At 37.1% G+C, this 27,337-nt stretch overlaps 2 protein-coding genes across 10 annotated transcripts in view; one reads left to right on the top strand and one right to left on the bottom strand.

Moving 5' to 3' along the window:
- The first annotated feature begins 983 nt into the window (after positions 1–983).
- On the top strand, positions 984–16,720 carry LOC127879599 (uncharacterized). Of its 3 annotated transcripts, none has more exons than XR_008049165.1 (3): positions 984–1,085; positions 12,564–12,730; positions 15,597–16,720. XR_008049165.1 is itself a non-coding variant. In XM_052426553.1 (3 exons), the coding sequence occupies exons 2-3, from the start codon at positions 12,917–12,919 to the stop codon at positions 16,055–16,057; spliced, it is 3,108 nt and encodes a 1,035-aa protein (XP_052282513.1). In that variant the 5' UTR covers positions 984–1,085; positions 12,564–12,916; the 3' UTR covers positions 16,058–16,720. The 3 variants fall into 3 exon arrangements, 2 of the variants coding, with proteins under 2 accessions (XP_052282513.1, XP_052282512.1); XM_052426553.1 differs by having other exon boundaries at positions 12,564–15,752; positions 15,786–16,720; XM_052426552.1 differs by having other exon boundaries at positions 12,564–16,720.
- Positions 16,721–17,541: 821 nt separating this feature from the next.
- LOC127875966 (dual specificity mitogen-activated protein kinase kinase 5-like) overlaps positions 17,542–27,337 on the bottom strand; it is a 49,215-nt gene continuing 39,419 nt past the window's right edge. For 6 of the 7 annotated variants that reach the window (XM_052420747.1, XM_052420750.1, XM_052420746.1 and 3 more), the window contains 2 exons: positions 27,035–27,080; positions 17,542–19,336 (listed from right to left, as the gene is read on the bottom strand). In XM_052420747.1, the coding sequence (XP_052276707.1) occupies positions 19,223–19,336; positions 27,035–27,080 (160 nt within the window). In that variant the 3' untranslated portion in view covers positions 17,542–19,222. The remainder of the gene's footprint in view (positions 19,337–27,034; positions 27,081–27,337) is intronic. The other variant, XM_052420748.1, reaches the window with a different exon arrangement.

Below are 27,337 nucleotides of genomic sequence, written 5' to 3'. Positions count from 1 at the left end.
GTTGTTACACGCTCTTTCACCTGGGTGCAATCCCCGCTCCCGGCGCATGATAGCTAGGTTGCTGGACATGTGTATTCTTCAGATACTCTGCTTCCCCGTGACTTCTAGAAAAAAAGTATATAACTCGGAGTGTGCGTGGTGTGATATGGTTGACTTGTTTATCGAAATTGGTCCCCAATTTAAAGCAACATTAACAAAAAAAGATTTGGTGAAGGGGCAGTCAAAACTGCAGGAGTACTTTAAGACAGCAGGAACGGTGAGTTATTATTTGTTTTTGAAGGCAATACATATAAAAAGACAGGGGGCATATTGGCTTCAAATGGCAACACATATTTTCATAAAGTTTTGGTGAAGATTAAATAAAACGGTTTGAGATATGGAGCGGAATAAGCGATTGACACATGTTTGTTAAGCTAAAGGCAATAACTATGAAGTTCCTGGTGCAAATTGGTTGGTTATCGAATCTGGCCTCGTTTGTTCTCAATAATAATTTCCAGATCCGATAAAAAAAATATTCAACTAAAAGAGAGCGGAGCCGTCGAATTTCACATTGTATAAACAGCAATAACTCTGAAGCGAATTGGATGGCGATCGAACGTGACCTTCATAAACATTTCTAGAAGGTCTGGTGAAGATTCTATGAAAACTGAAGATTACGAGAGCTGACAGCGGCGCGCCAAACCGCCGGCCGACCCATCCATCCGCCAATAATTAGGAGTTCCACACAAAGTGCAGAATCGGGCGCGGAAATATACACTGATCAATAATTTCCCAGATCGTGTGTGAAAGCTGGATAATTTCGAGAAAAAGGTCCTTTTAAAAGACCGTTTACATATATACGATAATTGCTTCAAGCTTGGATCTATGCTACATAGTTTATTTTTACAGTTCCGTGCTTCAAATTTCGTCTGCAGCGTTAAAGGGTGAATGCATGCAGGTACGAAAATGACTAAAAAGTCGATAAAGTTACTTCCCTTTTACATAAATACGTCATTAGCAGCTGTTACTGGCGCGCAGGAATCCAAATTATTCGTGAATATTTTTTGATGTCAACATCAAGCTTCCGACCCCTCTTTGTCATCAAAGTAACTGTAACATCTTAATTTGAAGCTTTATTTCACAATATAGTATTGTAGAGTATCATGATCTTGTCTCGATTCCTTCTGGTCAAAGGATTTTATTTTGATTTGCTACTATTCCGGTTTAATAAGGAAACGGGTAACATAATTTCTGAAATAATGCAAACAGTGCAAAAACAAACAAATAACCTTAAAAAATGTATTATATTCCCGTGAAATTTATTTCAAATTTGTTTATTTGCAGCATGATAAGCCACGCAAATCAGATGGTTCCATACACAAGCAATAGACAATCCCAGAAATCGATAACTCCCCGATTACCGCCCCTGAATACTCACAAAATGTACTTAGTAAACAATTAAATATAATAGAAACAAAGCTTATTTAAAATTATAAATTCACTGTTTGGATTTTCTCCCTTGAAAATTAATATTCTTCTTTCCACAAATATCTATAAATATGCTTATTTATAGATATTTGTTCAAACTGATATTGGAAACAAATTATTAATCTATTAACACACTCAGAAAGCGACATATTTCACTATCAAAGTAATGTATTTACATCATTTTAATGTTAATGTTATAACAAGTTTTATTTAAACTCTTTTTTGTTTCAAAATACTAAATTTATATAAGTGTCCGGTAAATACTTCTGTAAAGTGGAAAATTACCTCCCTTTAATGACTCCATATACGGCCCATGTACATACGCAAGCGCACATCAAAAAATGTTTTGTTTACATTCGCTTGTAGATGACAAACCCAGGATGTATCAGTAATTTTTATATATATTATTTTTCGTATTATTTTGAAAGTTATTAAATAAAAACTGTAACTTTCGTCCGAGAAATACTCGCTGACCAGTAAGGTATAAAATAAGCAGCTAAGTATTGCTTGGCAGGATAGCTTAGTTGGCTTATGCGTTTTAACTTCAGGATTCCGGGGGTCACTGGTTCGAGCCCTGCTGCCGGCTACTTTTTTTTCCTTTTTTAAATTTTATTTTTGATTTTTTACTGGAGCTTTTAAAATTTAATGTTTACATTTATCTGACAAAATAAAGCATTTAATAAAAAACTTCAAAACGTGCCAAAATCTGTGAAAAAGCCCCTTTAAACATTACGTGTAATCACTGAATAGTGTTGCAGAGACACACATTTTATAAATCTATTGTGTATATTTCTTATTTAACTTTTATTGATTAACGCTGTGATACATATCGAAACCTTGTTTGACTTGTTTTCAATCTAACAGTCCGAAGTTATAAAATACTGTTAATTCAAATAAAGCGGGTGTACGCTATGATTACGCTGTAATCTGCCTAACTCTTAAGTACTGTCCTCAGTAGCGGGTCAAGTGATAGCCAATATTGCGGCGGTCAATTTATCGATTCTGGGATTGTCTATAGCATTAAATATTTGCATGGCTGACCTAATTTGGATGGTGTCTTACCAAAGGGAGACTACTCCATTGCAATTGGCAATGAAAATGTTGTGTTTACACTGGTGCAGTCGTCTGCTCCACTATGCATTTTAAATGGAAAATGTTGAAAATGTATGGAGACATTTTGATTCTTTTCATTTTTTAGCTCATATATTTTTTGAAAAAAAAAAAGAGCTATTGTCATCACCTTGGCGTCGGCGTCCGGTTAAGTTTTGCGTTAAGGTCCACTTTTCTCATAAAGTATCAATGCTATTGCATTCAAACTTGGAACACTTACTTACTATCATGAGGGGACTGGGCAGGCAAAGTTAGATAACTCTGGCTTGCATTTTGACAGAATTATGTGCCCTTTTTATACTTAGAAAATTGAAAATTTTGGTTAAGTTTTGTGTTTAGGTCCATTTTATTCCTTAAGTATCAAAGCTATAGCTTTCATACTTGCAACACTTACTAACTATCATAAGGGGACTGTGCAGGCAAATTAATGTAACTCTGACTGGCATTTTGACAGAATTATGTGCCCTTTTTATACTTAGAAAATTGAAAATTTGGTTAAGTTTTGTGTTTAGGTCCACTTTTTTCCTAAAGTTTCAAAGCTATTACTTTCATACTTGCAATACTTACTAACTATTGTAAGGGGACTGTGCAGGCAAAGTTATGTAACTCTGACTGGCATTTGGACGGAATTATGTGCCCTTTTTATACTTAGAAAATTGAAATATTTGGTTAAGTTTTGAGTTTTGGTCCACTTTACTCCTAAAGTACTTGGAACACTCGCAAACTATCATAAGGGGACAGTAAAGGACAAGTTGTATAACTATGGTTGTCATTTTTACGGAATTATGGCCCTTTTTTGACTTAGTAATTTTCAATATATGGTTACATTTTGTGTTTAGATCCTCTTTACTTCTAAAGTATCGAGGCTATTGCTTTCAAACTTCAAATACTTTCATGCTATCATGAGGGTACTGTACCTGGCAAGTTGAATTTTACCTTGACCTTTGAATGACCTTGACTCTCAAGGTCAAATTATTAAATTTTGCTAAAATTGCCCTAACTTCTTTATTTATGATTAGATTCGATTGATACTTTGACAAAACAACTCTTACCTGACATACCACAATAGAATTCACCCAAACCATTCCCCACGCCCCCCCCCCCAGAATTTTAATGCCCCAGGTAGGGTGGCATATAGCAGTTGAACTGTCCGTCAGCAGGGTTTTTTTTTACTAAGAAAGTGACGCCGATATTCGGCGTCTTCCCCTACCAGAATTTTTCCCCTCAGATACAATTTCCCCACCAAAAATATCATTTTTCACCAAAATATAATATTTTCTCTCAAAGAAATGTTTATTTTTCCTTTGGGCATTCGACAATTATCCAAATTGCACCAAGTACAACGACCTCGCTCTCTCTCTCCAGACGAACACAAAAAATCTGGGAATCCCAGTTATTCTAAATATAGCTCTTAAATTACGTCAGAGCTCCAGATAAAGGTCGTATTTTCGTAATTACGAATTATTTTCAAGTCCGTTACGTATTTATTTTAAAATCTTGTCGTACCATTAAGAATTACAAAATCAAGTAACGAATAATATTTTTACATCGGTTCGTATCGATTTTTATTGAGTTCTTTTCGCGTATTAAAGATCTTTGCGGTGCTTATATAGAATGGTTATCGGGTTTGTTTAACAAAGCGCTTTTTTTCAATAAAAGCGGCGTATACAGTCTATCTGTCAAAAAACAATGGCGGCGCCCAATGAGCGTTCTTAAAAACTGCAAAGCGTCCAAAAACACGCTTTTAACATATTGTACGCAAAGTGAGCCGAAGTTAAATGTTTAGAAAGACATTATAGAAAAGTTCTTATACGATGTTGTATGTTCAGTTGCTGACACAGTCGGAAAAGCTAAACAAAAACGCGACACGACGGGTCTAAACTTAAACACAAAAAAAAAACATTGAACGAGTGGAAGGGACAAGTCCCGTGGCTAATCGTTGAAAAGATTGAAGGGGAGACCCGTTTTAAATGTGAAATATGTAAAAATTCATCTAAGGCATTCAATCTAAACACAGTTTGGGCATATGAAGGTATCGGAAAAATAAAATTGTATAATACTGAAAAGACACTGTTGAACTCGTATAAATAAAGTTGCTAGTATGTTTATTTAGATTTTTTTTGCATGAAAATAACCATTATTATTTATTTTTAGGTCATTTAGAAAAAATAAGAATTATTTTCCAAAACTTAGTAGTAACGTTAAGAATAAAATTTCAGAGTTAAGAATTCTTTTTGAAAATCTGGTAGTAATTTAAGAATTTCACAAAACCTTATCTGGAGCTCTGTTACGTCATGTAAACTGGGCAACTAATCGTTATAATAATGTGACTATTTTACTGGATACCGGTCTTGCGCGAGAAGCGTGTTTCGTCAATTAATTACTGGAAACCAGTCGAATTTTCATCGGGGCTATATGCAAGCCAAGATATAAAACGTGAAAACAGAAAAAAATGTCTCACAATCGGCATTCTTACACAAACAAAATAAAACATTCGGACTCGGAAGATACTGAACGCATCGAGGCATTTTTTAAAGAAAGAATCATCGAAAACCATTATAACCTAGCAGGATTCTGAGGTAATCAACATCGAACATTGTGAAAGTGAAAGTAGACAATCGGCAGCTGCCGATCCTTTCCCTTCCAATACTGTAGCAGATCAAGGTTGTCAACCCATTCATCATGAAATTGAAATCACAAAATTGACATCCTCCCCCGGCCCCAGTACAGAAATATAGCTGAAAACATTTTCCATTATTAGATCTACACCTGCAACTTTATTAAGGACTTTGACATTAATACGTGTTAAATGTGTTAAAGAACAAAAAAGGACAGAGACAAGCCTCTTTTGATGAGTTATAGACATTGAAATGAACAGTTTTTATTTTTTCCCCTAATATGTCTCTTTCGCACTCTTTTTTCCCCTTTCACCCAGCGTCCAGCGTCTTCCCCTTTCTCTAAAAAAAACCCCTGGTCAGTATGTCAGTCCGTCCGAAAAAACTTTAACATTGGCCATAACTTTTTCACTTTTGAAGATAGCAACTTGATATTTGGCATGCATGTGTATCTCATGGAGCTGCATATTTTGAGTGGTGAAAGGTCAAGGTCATCCTTCAAGGTCAAATGTCAAATTTATGGTGTCTGTCCGTCCGAAAACTTTAACATTAGCCATAACTTTTTTAATATTGAAGATAGCAACTTGATATTTGGCATGCATGTGTCTCTTATGAAGCTGCACATTTTGAGTGGTGGAAGTTCAAGGTCAAGGTCATCCTTCAAGGTAAAAAAATAAATCAAAGCGGCGTCCTCATGAAGCTGATCATTTTGAGTGGTGGAAGTTCAAGGTCAAGGTCATTCTTCAAGGTCAAGGTCATCCTTCAAGGTCAAAGGTCAGAAAAAAAATCCAAGCGGCATTATCATGAAGCTGCACATTTTAATTGGTGGAAGGTCAAGGTCATCCTTCAAGGTCAAAGGTAAAAAAAAAATCAAAGCGGCGTTATCATGAAGCTGCACATTTTGAGTGGTGGAAGTTTAAGGTCAAGGTCATCCTTCAAGGTCAAGGTCATCCTTCAAGGTCAAAGGTCAAAAAAGTAATATTTCAAGGTCAAAAAATAAATATAATAATAAATTCAAAGCGGCGTTCTCATGAAGCTGCACATTTTGAGTGGTAGAACTTCAAGGTCAAGGTCAACCTTCAAGGTCCAGGTCATTCTTCAAGGTCAAGGTCATCCTTTAAGGTCAAAGGTAAAAAAAATAATAATTTAATAGTGGCATCATCATGAAGCTGCACATTTTGAGTGGTGGAAGTTCAAGGTTAAGGTCATCCTTCAAGGTCAAGGTCATCCTTCAAGGTCAAAGGTCAAAAAAAAATATTTCAAAGCGGCATTCTCAAAAAGCTGCACATTTTGAGTGTTGGAAGTTCAAGGTCAAGGTCACCCTTCAAGGTCAAAGGTAAAAAAAAAAAAAAAAATCAAAGCGCCGCAATAGGGGGCATTGTGTTTCTGACTAACACATCTCTTGTTTTTTTTAAATATGTTTAAAAACAAATATTTATTTTTATTCCCCCGGATCGAAAGATCGGGGGTATATTGTTTTTGGCCTGTCTGTCATTGTTTGTGTGTGTGTGTCCCAAAACTTTAACCAAAACTTTAACCTTGGTCATAACTTTTGCAATATTGAAGATAGCAACTTGATATTTGGCATGCATGTGTATCTCATGGCCCTGCAAATTTTGAGTGGTAAAAGGTCAAGGTCATCCTTCAAGGCCAAAGGTAAAAAAAAATAATCCAAAAACTTTAACCAAAACTTTAACCTTCTTCATAACTTTTGCAATATTGAACATAGCAACTTGATATTTGGCATGCATGTGTATCTCATGGAACTGCACATTTTGAGTGGTGAAAGGTCAAGGTCATCCTTCAAGGTCAAAGGTCAAAAAAAGAATTCAAAGCGGCGCATTAGGGGGCATTGTGTTTCTGACAAACACATCTCTTGTTATTATGCCCCCGGATAGAATGATCGGGGGTATATTGTTTTTGGCCTGTCTGTCATTGTATATGTGTGGGTGTCCCAAAACTTTAACCAAAACTTTAACTTTTGCAATATTGAAGATAGCAACTTGATATTTGGCATGCATGTGTATCTCATGGAGCTGCACATTTTGAGTGGTGAAAGGTCAAGGTCATCCTTCAAGGTCAAAGGTCAAAAAAACAAATTCAAAAACTTTAACCAAAACTTTAACCTTCTTCATAACTTTTGCTATATTGACCATACATAATGATATTTGGAATGCATGTGTATCTCATGGAGCTGCACATTTTGAGTGGTGAAAGGTCAAGGTCATCCTTCAAGGTCAAAGGTAAAAAAAATAATTCAAAGCGGCACATTAGGGGGCATTGTGTTTCTAACAAACACATCTCTTGTTATTATTTTATTGTTGAAATACCGTCCAACCATCCCCCCCCCAAGAATCCCCCCCACAAAAAATTATTTATTTTTTTGCATTTTTGGAAGATAATGTAATAAATGACCACACCCCCACACTATACATCCCTCTCCACTCCACCCCTCCCTCCTTTGTGATTGAAATTGAGATAGATCCCTACACCTTTAAAAAGAAAAATAGATGAGCGGTCTGCACCCGCAAGGCGGTGCTCTTGTAATTTAAACTGCAGTAATATCCCTTACTTTCATAGTATTGGCTCTCATAGTATAGTGCCTTTAATGAAAAACTTTCAAGAAGTGCTGGAAAGTTTTTTGGTTTTTTTTAATTTTTAGAAGTTTTAATTTATGGTAATCCGTGACTATAAGGACTATCTTTCTCATGATTTTCGGTATTCATTGGAAAGATGTCATGTTTATTCCAGGGTGATGCTCTGATTTTTTAATTACATGACACACATAAGCAGAGGGAGTAATGATAAATCACGTGACAAACAAGATGGCGACGTTTATGACGAGGCAGGTATTTATCGCTGTTTTATTCCCTTTACTACTTGTATTATTTTTTAAATTCTGCTCACTTTCCAGCCATATTAGCAAGAAAGTTATAAGCGTTTATTTCATAGTAATATTCGCTCTTTATCTCGACTTTACTTGGTGCGAAATTTCTTAGCAGGATGACCTCATTTGGGCTCCACTAAGAAAATTTGCGGGGAGTAAAGTTGAGATATAAAGCGAATTTAAATACGAAACTAACGCTAATTACCTTTTTACTGGTATGGCTGAAAAGAGAGCGTCATTAAAAAAAATTAACGAAAGTAATTAACGGTATAAAACGGCGAAAAATAACTGTCTTGGCATGGACGTCGCCATCTTGACTATCACGTGATTACCCCCTCTGGTAAGTGTATATAGTTTGTTAATGGAAAAGATTATTAGTAGCTTTATCAAATGTGTTAATAAATTAATAGTAACGTTATTAAATGTGTTAAATGCCGCTTATTTTTAACCAGGTTTTTAACCAGGTTTTCCGAAGGAAAAAACTGGTTATTAGATTGGCGAATGCGGGCGGGCTGGCGGGCGGGCGGAACAAGCTTGTCCGGGCCATAACTATGTCGTTCATTGTCATATTTTAAAATCATTTGGCACATTTGTTCACCATCATTGGACGGTGTGTCGCGCGAAATAATTACGTCGATATCTCCAAGGTCAAGGTCACACTTTGAGTTCAAAGGTCAAAATTGGCAATAAATGAGCTTGTCTGGGCCATAACTATGTCATTCATTGTAAGATTTTACAATTATTTGGCACATTTGTTCACCATTATGGGACGGTGTGTCGCACGAAAGAATCACATCAATATCTCCAATGTCAAGGTCACCACAACTTAAAATATATTTATTTTGAAACAAACTTACAAAGGGGGTTAATTTTGTTTGTTCATTTCAAAAGTTCAGTTTGAGTTGTCTCCCTTAATCAGATTTTTTTTCACAATGAAAACCTGGTTTTGTGACAATTTTGTCCCTTGTTTAATAAAATGTAAAAATATTTTAAAAACAAAATGAGCAAGAGTATTTTTTCCATTAAATTACTATTTTTAGAACAAGCAGGTGGGCAAAATAACAAATCTTTACAACTAATCAGAAGGGCCGATACTATGAGACAAGGTATACATTAAACAGATTACTAAAGGGAGCTAAGTCTAGCCAGTATGTTGTCAAAACATTGCCGATTTAAATGCAGTTTTCGTTGTTATGTCTAAGAATACAAATTTAACTTAATTATTTTGAAATATAACACATGGCATGTTTTTGTATTCGTTTACTTCCTAAATTCGAATTTGTTCATTAAGAAGGCCGATATACTAATGGATAGACAAATTGCAACATGTTTTTTTCCTAATTTTTGTTGTATTTGTTTTTATTTTTGATCTTAGTATTGGTAGAAAAACTAAATAATACTCTGTGTATGACGGCATCTTGTTAGCTTAAACAAATTACTGAAATTAGGTCTCCACCTGAAAAAGGTCACAGTACAATATTTGTAGCATCTGAGGAAACTATGGAAGAGTGATTTAACAAATCTTAAATATAGATTATTGAACAAAAGCAAATGTGTGTCTGTATCAATGTGTTTTAACCATACGCCCACAAACGAAGTTTAGGGGGGTATATAGGAGTGAGCTTGTCTGTCGGTCGGTCTGTTAGTTGGTCGGTCTGTCGGTCCATATTAAGTGTCCGCTCTCTAATTCAAGTTGTTTTCATCCGATCTTCACCAAACTTGGTCAGACGTTGTTTCTAGAGGATTTGTAGGTAAAGTTCGAATATGGGTCATGCTGAGTCAAAAACTAGGTCATGTGGTCACTTTTTAAACATTGAGCATGGTGTTCCCTGTTTATGTGAAGACAATATGAAAGCTCTAGTTTTTGTTGTATTTGACTTTATTTTCTATCGTAGTATTGGTAGTCAATCTAAATAATACTCAGTGTATGATGGAATCTCATTCTAAGCGTAAGCAAACTTCTCAAATCATCAAAACTAAAAAATTATTTAACAAAAGCAAATTTGTGTCCTAATGTATGTGTGTTAGCTCTACCATTCAATAACGAGCCATTTTCTCAGCTGTCTCCTGAATGGTAATACATGCCAGAATTTTTCAAGGTAAAATCAGGTCATTTGACCAAAAAGCGGGACACCTAAAACAATCAATAATGCCACCTTTAGTGTAGTCAGTAATCAATATAATTATTACTTGCAAAAACTCACTATTTCTGGCCAATATTGACGCAGAATGTATTTTATATAAGAATTTCGTGAACACAACTTTCTTCATTTTTAATGTGAAATGTGGGGCATGCCTCTATTTAACATCCCATCGGGACAGAGGCCCCATTTGAACATGTGTATATTGTGTAATGTGATGTGCACGCATCAAGCATTGTGTTAAGGGGCCCCTGTTAACTCTTATTTTAGATTAATGCCATATGTAAAGACTATTTTATGAAAATCAGTCACAAAATGAAAGTGAATTTATGTAAAACATCAATGTGTATTGGTCAGCACTCAATTTGTTATACACAATCAGTGCTTTTGTGTTTTTTTTAGCCTCTGGTGGTATATCACATAGAATACCGCGTAATAAGACTTGATTTGGCCATGAAACACAAAAGCAGTTGGCTTTTATTTCAATACGATGTCTATCTATAGCAATTAGCGACCCCTACCATAAAAACACCATGGTGTGAATGCCTGATAAAATCAATCATTTTTTATAAATCGTTGTTAAGGTGTAAAAAACAACACAGGTGCACTCGTGTAGTAAAAAAGGTTTGTTAATAGGGGTCATTAAAGAGATAAGCCATGGTTAATATAGCCAGACAGAACTCGAGTAGCGAATTTTATTGTGAAATTTGCGTTTTATACAAATGTCCAGACAAAGTGTCCATATTGGGATGCCAGGACAAACTCCTGAAAAGCGGGACTATCCCACCGAGATTTGGATGTCTGGCATGTTTGTGAATAATATTGGATGATTGTAGTAGTGTCATGCATGATCACTTGTCAGTTTGTTACCACTCTTGAAGCCACAGTTTATGTTCAGTATTGCTTGACATAATCTAGAATCGCACCTTGGTCAAAAGGGGGTGAAAAACTAGGTCACCAGGTCAAATCTTAGAAAGACCTTGTTAACAGTCTACTAGCCACATTTATGACTTTATCTTGATGAAACTTGGTCAGAATATATTCGCAATAATATCAAGGGAAAGTTTCATTTTGGTCAAATGAGATTTTAAAAAGTAGGTGATCAATTCAACTCTTAGAAAAATCTTATTTATTCTCTGAAATAAATTATCTATATGAATCATTTTGACCTTATTTCAGTACACTTTCTAAAATCCAAATTCTATAAATGAAATGTTTCGAAAACCAACAGATGCTCTGGTCTCATTTTTTAGTTCACATGAGCAAAACGTGCCCATGCTGAGTTTTTGTGATTGCCTTTTAGCAATCTGAATTGAGAGCACTCTAGCGGCCATATTTGTTGTCCTATCTTCATATCAATTATAAGCCCAGTTCAAAACAGATTTACATTTGGTTAAAATCTAGGTCACTTGGTCAAATCAAAGAAAAAGCCACATTTATAGCCAAGTCTTCACAAAACTTGGTCAGAATCAATGATTGTGCAAATTATATCTGGACAGACCTCGTTACTGGGTCACATGGTGACAAAATTAGGTCACAACATCTTATTAAGAAAAAAGCTTTTTAACACTCACAAGGCTAAATTAATTGCCAAATACAGTTGTATTGCCAAACTTGGTCTGAACTTTGGTTCTTATGATTTCTCCTCTGAGCGAGATATGATTGCAGACCATGGAAAAAATGGCTGCCATTAGGCAGGACAGTTTTCCTTATCTGGCTATAGTAAAACTGTTTGAACACTTGAAATCTAATTTGTGCCAGGTATTTGGGCAGTTTTATTTTGAAACCTAATGAACACTACCTACTCAGTAAAGTTAGGTAAGTTTGAGTCTCAGGTGAGCTCCCTGTGGCCTCTGGCCTATTTTAGGTCACCTGTGGGCAACATGCTCATGGTAAGCTTTTATGATCGCCCTTTGTCTGCTGTGTGTTGTCTGTTGTCAACATTTAGTTGGGGTAGGGGAAATTTCCTCTTGTTGTTCTATGTTGACATCATGAATGGTTTATTTCTTTTGTGTCTCATGTAAGCACCATAAGACCCATGGCCCTCTGGTTTTCAGATGTTTTGATATTTTTATGTGCTACATGTTTTGAAATCTGATATGTAGTTCATGTTAACATTTTTCAGTGATTGAAAATAGAATTTTATTTAAATGGTCATTCGGCATGCTATATCTTCCGCAAATCATATCATACCAAAACATACTGTTGGAGATATTAGGACTAGGCTTTCTCATCTTTTAGACCTTAAACAATTATTCACGCCAACTTTGTATATAGATTTGAGTGTAACAATTTATTGACAACATAATTTATTGATTAATCTAATCATATTTACTTTTGCAGCCACTGTCAAGATCGAAACCTTTTTTGACAGAATTGAGACTGGAAAATCCATGCAAGAAAAGGCTCTAAATAGGACAAGGAAAAAAATCATTTTATGAAGACAGTGCTTTTAGTGAAATGTAAACAATTTGACCTCTTGCATTCAGCTTTTCTCAGATAAAATACAGGTAATGTTTCTCAGATAAACACTGAATCTATGTACAAAAAAAATAAGTGAATCCCATGTCATTAGCCAATGTGCAGACATTTTATTTCAGTTACAAAGATGGACACTATGTACTTTAATCTGAAATTTTGAAGAATATCTGTTGATTTTATGTGTAGGTTTATTGTTTAATATAGAGAAAGTTAAGATGATGAATGCAAAGCAGAGTACCAGAGATAGTAAATATTATTGTACAATTTGCAATAAGACTTTTTCAACAAAGTCAAACTTTCTTAGACACATGAGAAGCCCAATACATGTAGAAAATGTACAATATTTAGACACCAAAGTAATGCCATCAGAAGTACATAGAGTTAGGACACCAAGCTTTTGTGATACAAAAAATGTACAGATAAATATGAGTAGTGATAACTCTGCTCTGAATAGCAGTACAACTGGGATGTTAGGGTTAGGGGAAAAAGAAGCAGATGAATGTGTGGAACAAACAGTGCATGCTCCTTCATTTGAAAGAGGTCAACAGATCAAACAGGAAAGTGCTACTGTTAAAAAAGTGGAAGACCATCAGGATGTTTTCAATCGAGTAAATGATTCCACTTTAGAAAGAATAAGTAGTAGCTATAATTTTAATCATGAACAGACTGTGGACAATGCCCGAGGCAAGAACAAAATCACTATTGTAATTGACCATGGATATACACACCAGTTGGACGAGACTAGAGCTGATGAATACAATAAATGTATTAGGAATGATACTGGTGGTGTTGGTCAAAAACAAGAATGTGAAGTGAATTCTTCCACTTCTGATCAAGTTTCATATCAAGTTGAAAACAGCACTGAGTATTCTTTGGAGAGCCTCTATGACCAGATCATTGCAAATGGTAATGACCTGTCCACCCGATATGGCAGTCAAGAGTGCAGTATTCTTGGCTTACAGACTGCTGTTGCTGGTATGACCAGCCCACATAGAGAGACAACAGCCAACAGTATCTTTATTATGCAACTCACATCTCAGGAAGGCAGCAAGGACCTTGGTACCTCAACTGTGAAGCAGCCTGTAGAAATGGATTGTTCTGCTGAAAGTAACAAAAATGTAAACCACCTAGAGACCAGCGGAGGAATAGAAGCACACTCCTCAAATGTTGAATATAACCTCACTATAAATAATAGAACCCAATCCAAAAGTGAATTGAGACAAGAAGACAATGAGAAAATATCCCATCAGATACTAGCTGCTGATGTTAATAACTCAAATAATGTGCAACTAAGCGATACCTTGGGGCTTCCAGTTCTGAATGTGGATGATCCAGCCCTTGGGTTTATGACAGTTTATGAAAACCATAACTGTTTGGAGTCCGCTCCAATTGACATCAGTCAGCAGTGTATGGATGTGTTGTTTGAAACTGATACACAACAAATGAGAGATAAACAGGTGCAGAATGCCAGTGGCAAGGCAAAGGGTGTGACTGCTCTATCAGATAATAAGTGGTCTAAGGATCTGAGGAAAAGGAGAGCAGTCTCATTGAATGAAGCGGATGAGGGGACTTTTTTCTGCTGTGGTTATTACTACTCTCAAATAGGTTCCCTTTATAAACATTTCAGGTCGAAAAAACATAAGATTAGTTCAGGTGAAATGGACAGTGACAAACGTCGTAACAGTCTGAATGCTGCCTTGGAGTCTCTGAGGCATCAAGCAAGTGAGAACATTTTAAAGGAACAAAAAATGTCTGAAGGAATAGCTGCTGATGGGACATTTTTCTGCTGTGGTCATTACTTCGCTCGCAAAGGTTCTCTTTATGAACATTTCCAATCAAAAAAACATAAGATTAGTTCAGGTGAAATGGACAGTGACAAAAACCCATTCAAGTTACCTTATACATGTTGTAACAAGGTGTACAAACGTCGTAACAGTCTGAATGCTCACTTGAAGTCTCTGAGGCATCAAGCAAGAGAGAAGATGTCAAAGAAACAAAAAATGTCTGAAGGAATAGCTGCTAAACAGGATGCCATGTCAGATTCATTATCAGAAAGCCGTAAAAGCATTGTAAATAAAGACAGTAATGACCTTGGTGCTGGTAGTACATTCAGCCCAAATGTGGATGCCATTAAGGAAGATGCAGATATGGATGTTTCAACAGGGGACAGTTTGTTGATTGACAATTTAGATACAAAGAAGAAATTCAAAAAGAAAGTTTTTAGCAAAATGTATTGCAATGTGTGTCAAAAAGTAATTGTAAGTAAAAGTGCAAAATATCACGAACTTTCAGATCTGCATATGATGGCCGTTCTTGCCTGTACAGAATTGCCAGATGAAATATTTACAAAGTGTGCTGACAAAGTTTCTAACACTGGTCAAACAGCATCTGAAAATATCACACATTTAACAAAAACTGAATATGTATTACCGGAAGTATCTAAAATGGAAGATTCATATATTCCAAACAAAGCTCATGCAATGCCTGAGAAAAAATGTTCAGAAAAAGCTGCTTTGAGTTCAAAAAAAGCTGCTTTGAGTACAACAAAAGCTAAACACACTCGATATTGTAGCGTGTGTAATGTTGAGGTGATTCGAAGAAGTTTGACAAGACATTTCACAACTTTAAAACACAGAATAGCGTTGCTACAAAATACCGTGAAAACAGAAAAAGATGATATGGTTAAAGATAAAAACAATGAACAAAAAAGGAATGAACAAACTGATGAGGGTTATACAGTGGCCATGGATTGTGGAGATTCACATTGTTTAGATGATCATGATGTAGTTGATGGGCCAAATATGGATTTTGCTGAGGCATTTTTGTGCAGTGTTTGTGGTGCATTTTCAAATACAAAAACCTGCGAGAATAGTCATGATCTGTTTCTATATTCAGCTGCAGCAACTGACAGTGAAGTTGTAACAGACCTGGAAGCAAATAACAGTGACATTGCTCCTGACATGGTTCCAAATTACAGTAAAGTGGTTACCGACATGGCCAGCATTGCTGACTATGAAGGTGATGAAAAGGCCAGCATTGCTGACAATGAAGGTGATGAAAAGGCCAGCATTGCTGACAATGAAGGTGATGACATGGCCAACATTGCTGACAATGATGGTTATGACACAGCCAGCATTACTGCCAATGACTCCAGTATGATGATCTTCGAAATTGTCACTGCAAACGCAGCCGCTGTCTGCTTGGATAATCATCTGCCAAAAGGCAAAGATCAAGTCTGTAAATTATGTGAACAAACATTCAAGACCATGGATCTACTTCATAAGCATGTGCTTGGCCACGTGGGTCAATTACCTTTCAAGTGTAAACTTTACATGACAAATAAAGCACACTTGTGAGCTTGCTTGTAGTTTATGTGACAGTGAATTAATTTGTTTATTAAAAATAATTATGTTTTCTAGTTTAATTTTAGTTATTGTTTTGCCTGAATTGTTTCATGTTTTCTTTATATATATAAATATATATATATATATATATATTATATAATTAAAAACATCAGTATAATTATATCAGTAAACAGCATTTTGTTATTTTAGTTTTTGTTTCAGCTTTTTTATGTCCCCCACCACTATAGTGGGCGACATATTGTTTTTGCCCTGTCTGTTTAACTTGCCATAACTTTTGCAATATTGAAGATAGCAACTTCATATTTGGCATGCATGTGTATCTTATGGAGCTGCACATTTTGAGTGGTGAAAGGTCAAGGTCATCCTTCAAGGTCAAAGGTAAATTTAAAAAATCAAAGCGGCGCAGAAGGGGACATAGTGTTTCCGACAAACACATTTCTTGTTCAGTTTTATATTTTCATAGCACCCAATAGAAATATTTATCTTTCATTGCTTGTAAAGTATGACATAACATTCAAATATATGTTCTAGTCATTTGCTAATGCCTGCTTTGATAGATATTATTGATTTTTTTGCTATCTACCATTCTTTAGATTTCAGTTCTGTTGTGTTTTGTGTGCAATTAGAAATTGTGTTATAAATTACTTTATTTTATGCTCTCCTGTGTCATGTGTTGTCAAAAATTTGCTCCAATTGGGAATGTAACATTGCATGCTGGTCATCTACCAAGTAAGTTCAAATAATGCTCAGGGTTGAAACTACCCTGCCCTGGGAGTCACTTGTTTGGCTATATGTATTTAATGAACACATAAAAATTCTCAGGAACCACAAGGCCAAAAGGTTGTGTACATGTAGTTGGTATGTAAAATCATATGGTCATGATGGTCTTCTACCAAGTTTGTCCAAATCATTGCCCTGTAGCTACTTTTTTCCCTTGTGGGAAAACTGGGCTTAATTCATGTGCCTGAAGTGCCATCTCAGATCAGCTTGTACATAGCTTGCATGCTTATAGGGACAACACTTTCTCAGCTTGTACATTGCTTGCATGCTTATAGGGACAACACTTTCTCAGCTTGTACATTGCTTGCAGGCTTATAGGGACAACACTTTCTCAGCTTGTACATTGCTTGCAGGCTTATAGGGACAACACTTTCTCAGCTTGTACATTGCTTGCAGGCTTATAGGGACAACACTTTCTCAGCTTGTACATTGCTTGCAGGCTTATAGGGACAACACTTTCTATCTACACTGGATTTTTTTAAAGAAGCGACCTACTTAAATGAACAATTCCATAAAAGTGGAAAATGTCCCTTATTAGCCAACTGCACAGGCTAATCTGAGATGGCACTTAACGCACATGATGTGTTATACGGACTAACAGATGTCCATGGTGAATCTAGTATACCCCCTCTATGTCATTAATGAGTTGCAGATGGTTTGATACCTTAAGGTGCATGGTCTGAAAGCAAAACATGTTGTTGTTTTCAATTTATTATTATATCATGCATTTGAAACAAATTATATATAAGTAACATATTCAAAATATCCACAAACAGTCGAAGCATTATTTGTTCAAGTCCAACAAAGCGAAATCACAGGTATTAGAATCATGCATTAGAATAAAAACTAGTATGAAGGTTAGCATAATCATAATGATCAAATACACAGTAAAAAAAAGAAACTTGAAGAGATTATAAAAATAATGAATAAATAAGCAGCATTTTATTTCACCTATTAATAGTCTAATGAACACCAAATGGTAACTGTTTTTACACCTTGATAATAACGGCCAACAATTCAATATCACTTTTATGACATCATTTAACAATGCCCCTTTGAGAAGCAAAGTGAAAATGGCTAGGTGCAAACAGCATAAAACCAGAACAGCCTGCAAGTTACTCGCAGTCTGTTCAGGTTTTATGCTGTTTGCTGCTAATCAGTATCTAATGGTTGGAAAAGAAGCCTTGAAAACTTGAATCTAGTAAAAAGGTTTTAATTAAATTTAACTTTTTTAGGGATTGCACATGCGTAAAAATACGTATATAAGTGGTGAAGGGTAACTATGTGATCAAGACTGTTCCGTTATGAGACAACAATGTTGTGTGTACTGTTAAGACCAGTGTTCCTAGCTCAAAGTCAAAATATGCGTGCACTACAGCACATCAACGCATCCGATGTTCATAAAATGCCATACTAGCATTATAGCCTGCGTGTCTTAAAAGAAGTGCTTAGCTGCAGCCACTGCCAAACTAAAGAAATTGTCTGAAATGATTTTGTATTTTATTAAATTATTTATACTACATATCTTCTAATACATTTCAAAAATGAATACAACTGTTTTGACTTGGGAAGGCTGTTTAAGTGGAACAACAATGATATAAACGTAATTTATTGGAAAATGGACAGGAATTGTATTTTGTGTCAAATAGGTTATAATCTCACCATCTTCTTGGTCATAAAATAAATGACAGGTTTAATACAATCCGTTCCTACACCCATAATTTATTTCAAACAATATCTCACTGGCTTTCTTTCATTTGTTCACACAGTAAACACATTAAACATTTGTTTTTGAACAAGATTCGAAAGTCTTCATATCGTGAGTTCATACAATAAAGCAGAATTTTGTCAGACGGTAACAAACGTTTGAGCTAAGCTCTAGGAAAATGTGGCTTAAAGTGTCGTCACAGATTAGCAAGCGCAGTCCACACAGGCTTATCAGGGACGACACTTTCTGCGTTATTATATTTTTTATTCAAAGGAAGTCCCTCCTTAGAAAAAATACAGTTTAGCCGAAGAGTTGCCCCTGATAAGCCTTTGTGGACACTTATGCACATGCATTAACCCTTTCAGTGCAGGAACCGAATTTTGAAGGCCTTTGCAAACAGTTTGGATCCAGATGAGATGCCACAGAACGTGGCCTCTCATCAGGATCCAAACTGTTTGCTATTCTGATAATATTCTTTGAAAAAAATCGAAGAAAATGCTAATTTTAGAAATTCAGCAGACGACATTTTAGCAGACGACAAATTTCCCAGCATGCAAAGGGTTAAGTCCCGTTTTCCCAGAGCAGGGCTCCTTCCTATGGTCTGTCCACATTAGGACACATCCTTGGCACGAGACTTTCTAAGCTGCACTTCCTTTGGTCTGTCCACATTAGGACACGTCCTTGGCACGAGACTTTCTAAGCTGCAGTTGACTGGTGATCCAGGCTGACAGGACCTTGCATATATTGGCATCGCAGCCATACTTCTTGATCAGTGGGTGGGACTGAAAACAGAGTGATCATAGTGTATAGAAACAAAACTAGACCTTTGTGTATAGAAACAAAACTTGACCTCTGTGTATAGAGACAAAACTAGACCTTTTTATCTTAGTCGTGACAAATTCTCCCCGTCTCCTCCCTGATGCTAATATTGTTAAGTTGTTAAAAGCACGATATAGAACTTCTCATTTGAAAAAGAGGAATAACTTTAACACAGTGGTGACAAAAGCAGCTTCAACATTGTTAAGTTTTAAAAGCCTGTATATAATTTTCTTTTACTAATGGACAGGCTGAACTTGATAAGAGATCTTTAGAATCTCTGGTTATATGAGCTATCTCTTTTTAGATGTGTCACCAAAAGGCGTAAAAAAATGTGTCTAAAAACTGTGTTGTTAATTACTGTATAAAATACTTAATCAAGACATTTCTACTGTATGGAAAAAATACATTAAATTTTAAAATGTGCTCATTGGGACTCTGGTTAGAGACTTTGATTCTATAAATGAGATGTACCGGTAATAATGAAATCAACAAATATGGCAATACTGCATTGTTTTCATTATCCTTTTAATTGGGCAATCCCAAGATAAGTATGCACATGCTACCTACATACACAAATGTCTGCACAATATCCCCATCTTTACTCAAGTTATAGCAGAACACTTTCTAGTTTTTGTTATAATATAATTGATGTAAAATCATCTGGCCCCAAATGCAATCCTAAGATAAGTCTGCATGTAAGTTACCTTCACACACAATTTCAGCTTAACATTCTCATCCAAACTAAAGTTATTCATCAGGATCTGTTTTTGAATTTTATAAACTCTGACCTTGACCCCACAAAACCCAAACGCAATCCTAAGGCTAAACTGGAACTGCATGAAAGCTACAAGACATTTTAATTCAGAACCCACATCAAAATTATCTAAACAAAATGTTATTGTGTGGAAATTGTTTAATTTATGCGTATAAACAGTGACCTGGACCTTCAACTGACTGACCCCAAATGCAATCCAAATGTCTATATGTAAGGTACGATGCACTAAATAGCAGTGTAATACAAATTTTTTAAATAAAATTCATTTTAATTATTAAATACTTACCTGTTATCGTATGCTTATACTTTCCAAGGGGAAATAACTCATCCGGAATTTTAACTGGGAATCCGCCACCTTAATACCGTAATACAGGCCAGGTTAAACATAGTGCAATGCAACCTAGCCAAAAATCGGTAACCAACCCTCAATATTCTTTCAATATATATACAAAAATATTAATCGAATAGCGGGGTGGGAGGTGGGACTTACCGATAACAGGTAAGTATTTAATAATTAAAATGAATTTTATTTAAAAAATTTGTTTTAATGTCATAAATACTGACCTGTTATCGTATGCTGATTTTGCAGCTGCGGTGGGAAGGTTCGTATATATTTTCCCAACACGGTAGAACCCATAAACAGGGTTATCAGCTAATTATATCAAGTAATCTTCGTTAAAACGGTATTAATTATGACTTCTCGGACAGAGTAATATGTCTATGTCGTAAAGAAGACACTACCGTTAGTGAAACCACAACAAGCCCAAACGTATACAAATTGTATTGTTGGCACTTCATAAAACGAAGATAAAAAGATGACAAGGTGGTCGGATTCCTCCAGTAAACAGCTTAGAGCACGTCAAAAAGTGGGGTGTGATTAATATATGCCCACAAAACAGACAGAGCTCTTAATTCATGCGGTCAGATCCTAAAAAGGAATGAATCCTTAGATAGGATAAGATTAACTTTCCTTAGTCGAGGTCTAACCCCGAGAAATAGAAGCCGCAGACACATCTCCCCCCCCCCTTTTTTTGGGAAATGAAGAGTGTCTTTGAGAACCTCGAATGGACTTCTGACTAACACTGCTGAGATAGAACTTCAAAGCCCTGATTGCCCAAAGAAGTTTATCCTCATCTTCATGACTACCAGTTTAAGAAAACTTGGAAACTTGAAGGTAGAAGCCATATAGAGGACTTGATATTAAGCAAGGAATCCTGGCTGACACAACAAAGTGAAAACGACAATAGATCCAACTGGAATTGGTCGTATTCAACAGAAAAAGCATGAATTTCACTTCTCCGTATCGTAAAAGCCATAATAAGAAGGAAAACCGTCTTAAAATTATATTGGAACTGTTAATAAGCCTGATGAAAAAGGTTCATAGGGAGCTCATTAAGCATCCCAACATGTTACACAAGTCAAAACCGCTTAAGAAGGTAAAGGAACGAAAAACATAGTGTTGACGTTCCATAGTTTGGATGACTTACACAAAACAAGGTATACGAAAGCATAATCTCTATCCTTTGATGAAGAAAAGAACAAATTTCTTATCATCAAGAAAAAGATGAGAAAAACCTCTATGTATCTAGCAGAGTGATTAAGGTAATAACTATGCTCTCAATTACCCAGTAAAAAAATGAATTTCCATAGAACCTTTATACAGTTCTGATGGAATTATCCTTGCACAAGTAACAAGGATTGAAACTCTAACAGAAAAACGTTCTTCTGTAGAGATAACTAAAAGTTATTAATGGCCAGACATGAAGTGGCACATGTTTGGATCAGTAAAAATATGTCTCAGTGAGATATGATATTTGACCTGTGAAGAAGTTTCCTGAAAATAATTGTACAGGAGACTTAAAAGGTCGTAGAACCATAATCTCATGGTTCATTAAGTATATTTCATGAAATTATGGCAAAAACTCAGTTATTGCAAAAACTCACCAAGAAGGCAAGATATTCCAGTTTATGTCAATGGACGAATGTATAACAATCGCACACCCTGCTGGATCGATTTCTGTGAACTGCATTGTTGACGTTGTTCAGCATACCGGTATACACTGCGATATACGATCGCATAACGCTAATAACTAGCGTTTGATGATAAACAACATTCTTTGATATACTATGTACACCATGCAACTCGTCTGCAACTTCACTGCCGCGCATGCGCAATTACATTATTGAACCCAACGGAAAAATAATTCGAAAGAAAGAACTGCAGGACAAAAGGTCCAAAAGGGCGTTGAGACGAACTGGTATGAGAAAGACGATAGAGAAAATTTGTTGTTCTTGCAAAGAACGAATAAGTTCCTGATTTCCAGTTACAAGGAGTGATAATATGATCACCTCCGTGTCTGTAAGTAAACCACGACCGATGTGTGATAGTTGAAACCATCACAAAGGAATCGTGAAAATGTGTTGTAAATGAAAAACAGCTAAAAAGAATTTTCGCTTTTCAAGATGTAGATGTGCAGGTGATATTCGTTAGGATACCACATAATTGAGAAAATCAAGATACGTTGTTCTATGTGATCGTCCATAACCTTATCTGCTCACATCTGTATAAGATGTAAGGAAGGTTGTGGTAGAATAAACTATATTCTTGCCAAGATAATCTTCTAGTCTAGACACCACTGAATAGTGGTAAATAATGACAAAAAGATGGAAATCTGTGTCATTAAATAATCCCGAGATTAATACAATTATCTTAAAAATAAAGCTGAAGCGGACGTAAGAAAAGACGTCTCAGCAGAAGGACCGGTGACCGGACCGGTAAATACCGACCGGTGACCGGAACCATTTGTCAAGGATGGGTGGGCAAAGAAACCACGGCAAGCCGAACTTTCCCACTCCAAACACACTTGAAAATTGGTAGAATAGGACAGTGTTTAACACTTATAAGTTTATGACCTATCTACAGAATATAGCCTCTTCTTGAACCAATAACAGGCGCCTTTAAAATCCTGGATAATACAGGTCGCGAAGTCATCGATTTGCGAAGTACGGAAATATGATTGATAGTGGTACCTCCGGAATCGGAGGTGTGATGGCAGAAAAAGGTGAAAACCCTAGGGGTAACCTTAAGCGGGTCCACGCTTGCCGGTAGAATGCATGGAAGTCTTAAATTCTGACTTGATTAATCCATTTACTTCAAGACTTCTAACCTGGACGAATTCCGAAAGGAATACGACCAGTTATAGGAAGACGGCCTGTTATGGCCAGAAGTGTAATAGAAGAATAACTTTAAGATGAGGTCCCTCCAGATCCTAGGATCTAAGATCTGAGTTCAATAGGTCCTAAGCCATCTACAAGACTGTAGCCGTCAATCTGATAGGCAATCCTATGTATCAGAACTCTTGTTGATTCCAGTAGCTTGAAAATATGCACTGCCGTAGGAGCAATAGAAAAGCAGAAGTCGATACAAATGTCGTCTTGCTAATCCTGCTAGCGTCATTAATGTGTCCCAACTGTTCCGTGACACTGACTGCAAAGTCTGTAGCCGACAGGTAAAGGCGGTTAAAACAATTCATCCTTCGGGTCTCGAACATAAATTAATAGAGGTCAAATAGTAATGTTCGACCTCAATGCTAGTCTCCGAGCCCACTTCAGCTGATCTATCTGCAAGACCAGTAGTCTGCATGTAGCCGGTTGAGATAGAAGTACAAATAACAGATATAGCATGATTTGGTAACCGTCGCCAGTAGAACATCAGTATTGAAAAACACAAAAAGTCATGTAGATTGTTGAATCCATAAAATATAGTATTCAATACAATCATAGCCAGGGGTATACAACTATGTAATGTAGACGATACCCGTGATACTAAAAATTGACCGATGAAAACACAGTGGAATACCGGTAATTGGTAAGTGGTGACCGAACCGGACCGGTCAATGACCGGTAACTGTAGCCCGGTGAACGGACCAGTCATAATATGACCGGTGACGTTACCAGTTAAAGACCGAAAAATGGTGGAATCCATATGGTCTGTTATCAATGTCAAGCACTGCTCGGAAAAGAAGATCATGCAAAAAAAATCCAATCCGATGGCGATGAGACATCACTTATTCTGACCGGTGATCAGTGATCGGTGATATGACCGATGAATGGTGACCGATGTCCGGTGATCGGGACCGGTATAATATAACTGCGTCAGAATGGAAATATCTGGTGCAGAAGAATGACCATCCACGAAGTCATCTGATAATGTTTACCGGAAAACAACGGTAGATTATCAGTATTAATAGGCATAAGTGTCCTTGTAGTCGTAGTGGAGAAAAGAACAGCTTATCCCGAAGCCTGAATGTTAAACGAACTAGTGTTCGTATACAACTACGGCTCGGTGACTGCAACATGTGTGGATGCCATAAGAAGAACCATCACACGTGGAATGGAGACATGATATTCCTTAAGGAATAAAATGGAGAACGTCTATATGACCAGTAGGTTCATTAACGCCTACGTGAGAAGTGGCGACATCCATATAACTTCGATGCCGAAATATTGTTCGGCTACGCTGGAAATATTGTCTTCTACAATATTGTCTCCGTGAGCATTGACATGATCGCTTACGAGCGTATCAACGCCGAGAACTGCTCAATGAAGGAGAGGTATGTTCGATAAATATCCAGTGGTGCTCAATGCAGTCCGCTGATGTCTACGTGAAGGTTGACGACGTCCTCGTTTCCTGCGACGTCGAGATCTGGATAGGCCGAGATGTGGATCGGCTGCGATGAGACCGAGATCTTCTAGAATAACGTCTCCGTGAGTGACGACGTGATCGCTTACGAGAGCCGCGACGATGAGAACTGCTCGACGAAGAAGAGCGTGTCCGATGTCTAATCCTTGATGAAGACGATGTATTCAACGAAGAATAGGAGAATAATTCAATGAAGAAGACCGAGTTCTTCTTCTTGACCGGTGACTGGTGTTATCGGTGGCAGGCCTAACTGATGACTGTTGACCGGTGACCGGAGCGGTGATCAATGACCGGACCGGTGACCGGACCGGACCGTTGACATGACCGGACCGGTGACATGACCGGACCGGTGACATGACCGGTGACCGGACCGGACCGGTGACATGACCGGTGACCGGACCGGTGACATGACCGGTGACCGGACCGGTGATCAATGACCGGACCGGTGACCGGACCGGACCGGTGACCGGACCGGTGATATGACCGGTGACCGGACCGGTGACATGACCGGACCGGTGATCAATGACCGGACCGGTGACCGGACCGGTGACCGGTGACATGACCGGTGACCGGACCGGACCGGTGACCGGACCGGTGACATGACCGGTGACCGGACCGGACCGGTGACATGACCGGTGACCGGACCGGACCGGTGACATGACCGGTGACCGGACCGGTGATCAATGACCGGACCGGACCGGTGACATGACCGGTGACCGGACCGGCCGGTCAGACGTCGATCAATGGTCCGTGATCAACGTCCCCGGTGACGTACCGGTCATATCATGACCAGTGTTGTCACCGGATAATGACCGTATGGCGGATGCCAAATGGTCCGGCATTGGTCGATGTCCTTGACCAATGCCATCGGGCAAAGACCGGCTGACGGGTGTCGCCATATGGTCTGATGTTGACCGACTGTCTAAGAGACTTAGCATAGTACGGTCGCGATCGTGCCCGATACCCGGTGACTGATACTGCAACTATCATCCATGATCTGCGAAGTCACCGGGTATTTATCCACTCTTCTTTCTGCGACCATCATGTAGTCGAATATATGAAAAACAAGAGCAAAGCATATTCAACCATAAACTGGTCACAGACCAGATTATCATACGGCACATAAAATCATTATTTGACCATAATTAAAATTATAATAATACTGCCGTAGATCATAAATTAAACAAAAGTTTAATTCAAAACAGATGAAAAATAAAATGACGATCAATTAGATTGTCATACGGAACGTTAAAATCATTATTGCACACAATGGCAAATGATAAACAATCTGTCAATAGAAGAACACGCTTTGCACGATCTCGTAACACATTAGAAGAACATGCTTTGCACGTTCTAGCAATGTATTAGAAGAGCACGTTTTGCACGTGGTCGTTCGCGCCTGAAAACACCCAGCATGGTAGAAATAAACCATTGTTCGATAAAAACAAGCATGGCTTACCTTTTACAAATGAAACAAAATCCATTAAATCCACACAAATTAATCCGAATGAGAAATAAAAAGATAAATAACACAATTTATCTATTCAAAACCCCAATCAACCAAGTGAAAAACAATATTTTAATTCAGAGCCGTAAAAGACACGTATACACCTGGTTGATCCGGAAAGAATATTGAGGGTTGGTTACCGATTTTTGGCTAGGTTGCATTGCACTATGTTTAACCTGGCCTGTATTACGGTATTGAGGTGGCGGATTCCCAGTTAAAATTCCGGATGAGTTATTTCCCCTTGGAAAGTATAAGCATACGATAACAGGTCAGTATTTATGACATTAAAACCTCCATCCAAACACAGTTATCAAGTGGAAAACGTTTTGCTCTTTTAAGTCTCCATGCAAGCTTGCTATAATCAAAGTTTCATCTTAACAATTTCAGACAGTTCTGACTAACTTTATTGACCAGAAAATCACACTATTGACTCTAATACATGTAGCCTTCCAAGCCTCATTCTAATAACCATGATATTCAACTCGCTTCAAAACTTGGTTGTCAAGATACCCATTTGTCAATTTGGGTAAAGAAACAGACAGCCACAAAGTAAAATGTCAATTCACTCATTCAGCAACCAAGCAATTTTTTCCAATATTGAGTGAGGTTTGCAAAAATGTGCAATATGATGACTGCTGGTAAATTTACAAATGTAAAATGTTTATTCAATTTCATACCAGCACATCCTGATGTGTTATGCGTCTGATTGCATCTTTTTGCATACTGAAACATGGAACAACACATGATATCGTAAAGACAAAAGACATGAACTGTTTCAAAGAAATATATCAAACATTGAACAGGCATTACTTATTTTCAAATGTATACAAAGCGATCTTAAAATATATTAAAAACAAGGGGCTTGATGCATGTGTGTAAAGTGTTGTCAAAACTTTCTGTCTAGACTGGATTCTGGTTAAGGAAAAAAATTTCCTTTAAACAAAAAAAACATAAATGCAAAAAGCTTTGTCCCTGCGGCT

The sequence above is a fragment of the Dreissena polymorpha genome, chromosome 4, assembly GCF_020536995.1.
Source record: "Dreissena polymorpha isolate Duluth1 chromosome 4, UMN_Dpol_1.0, whole genome shotgun sequence".
NCBI lineage: Eukaryota > Metazoa > Mollusca > Bivalvia > Myida > Dreissenidae > Dreissena > Dreissena polymorpha.
Note: the sequence above shows the minus strand (reverse complement) of the source record. Positions and strands in the feature narration are given on the sequence as shown.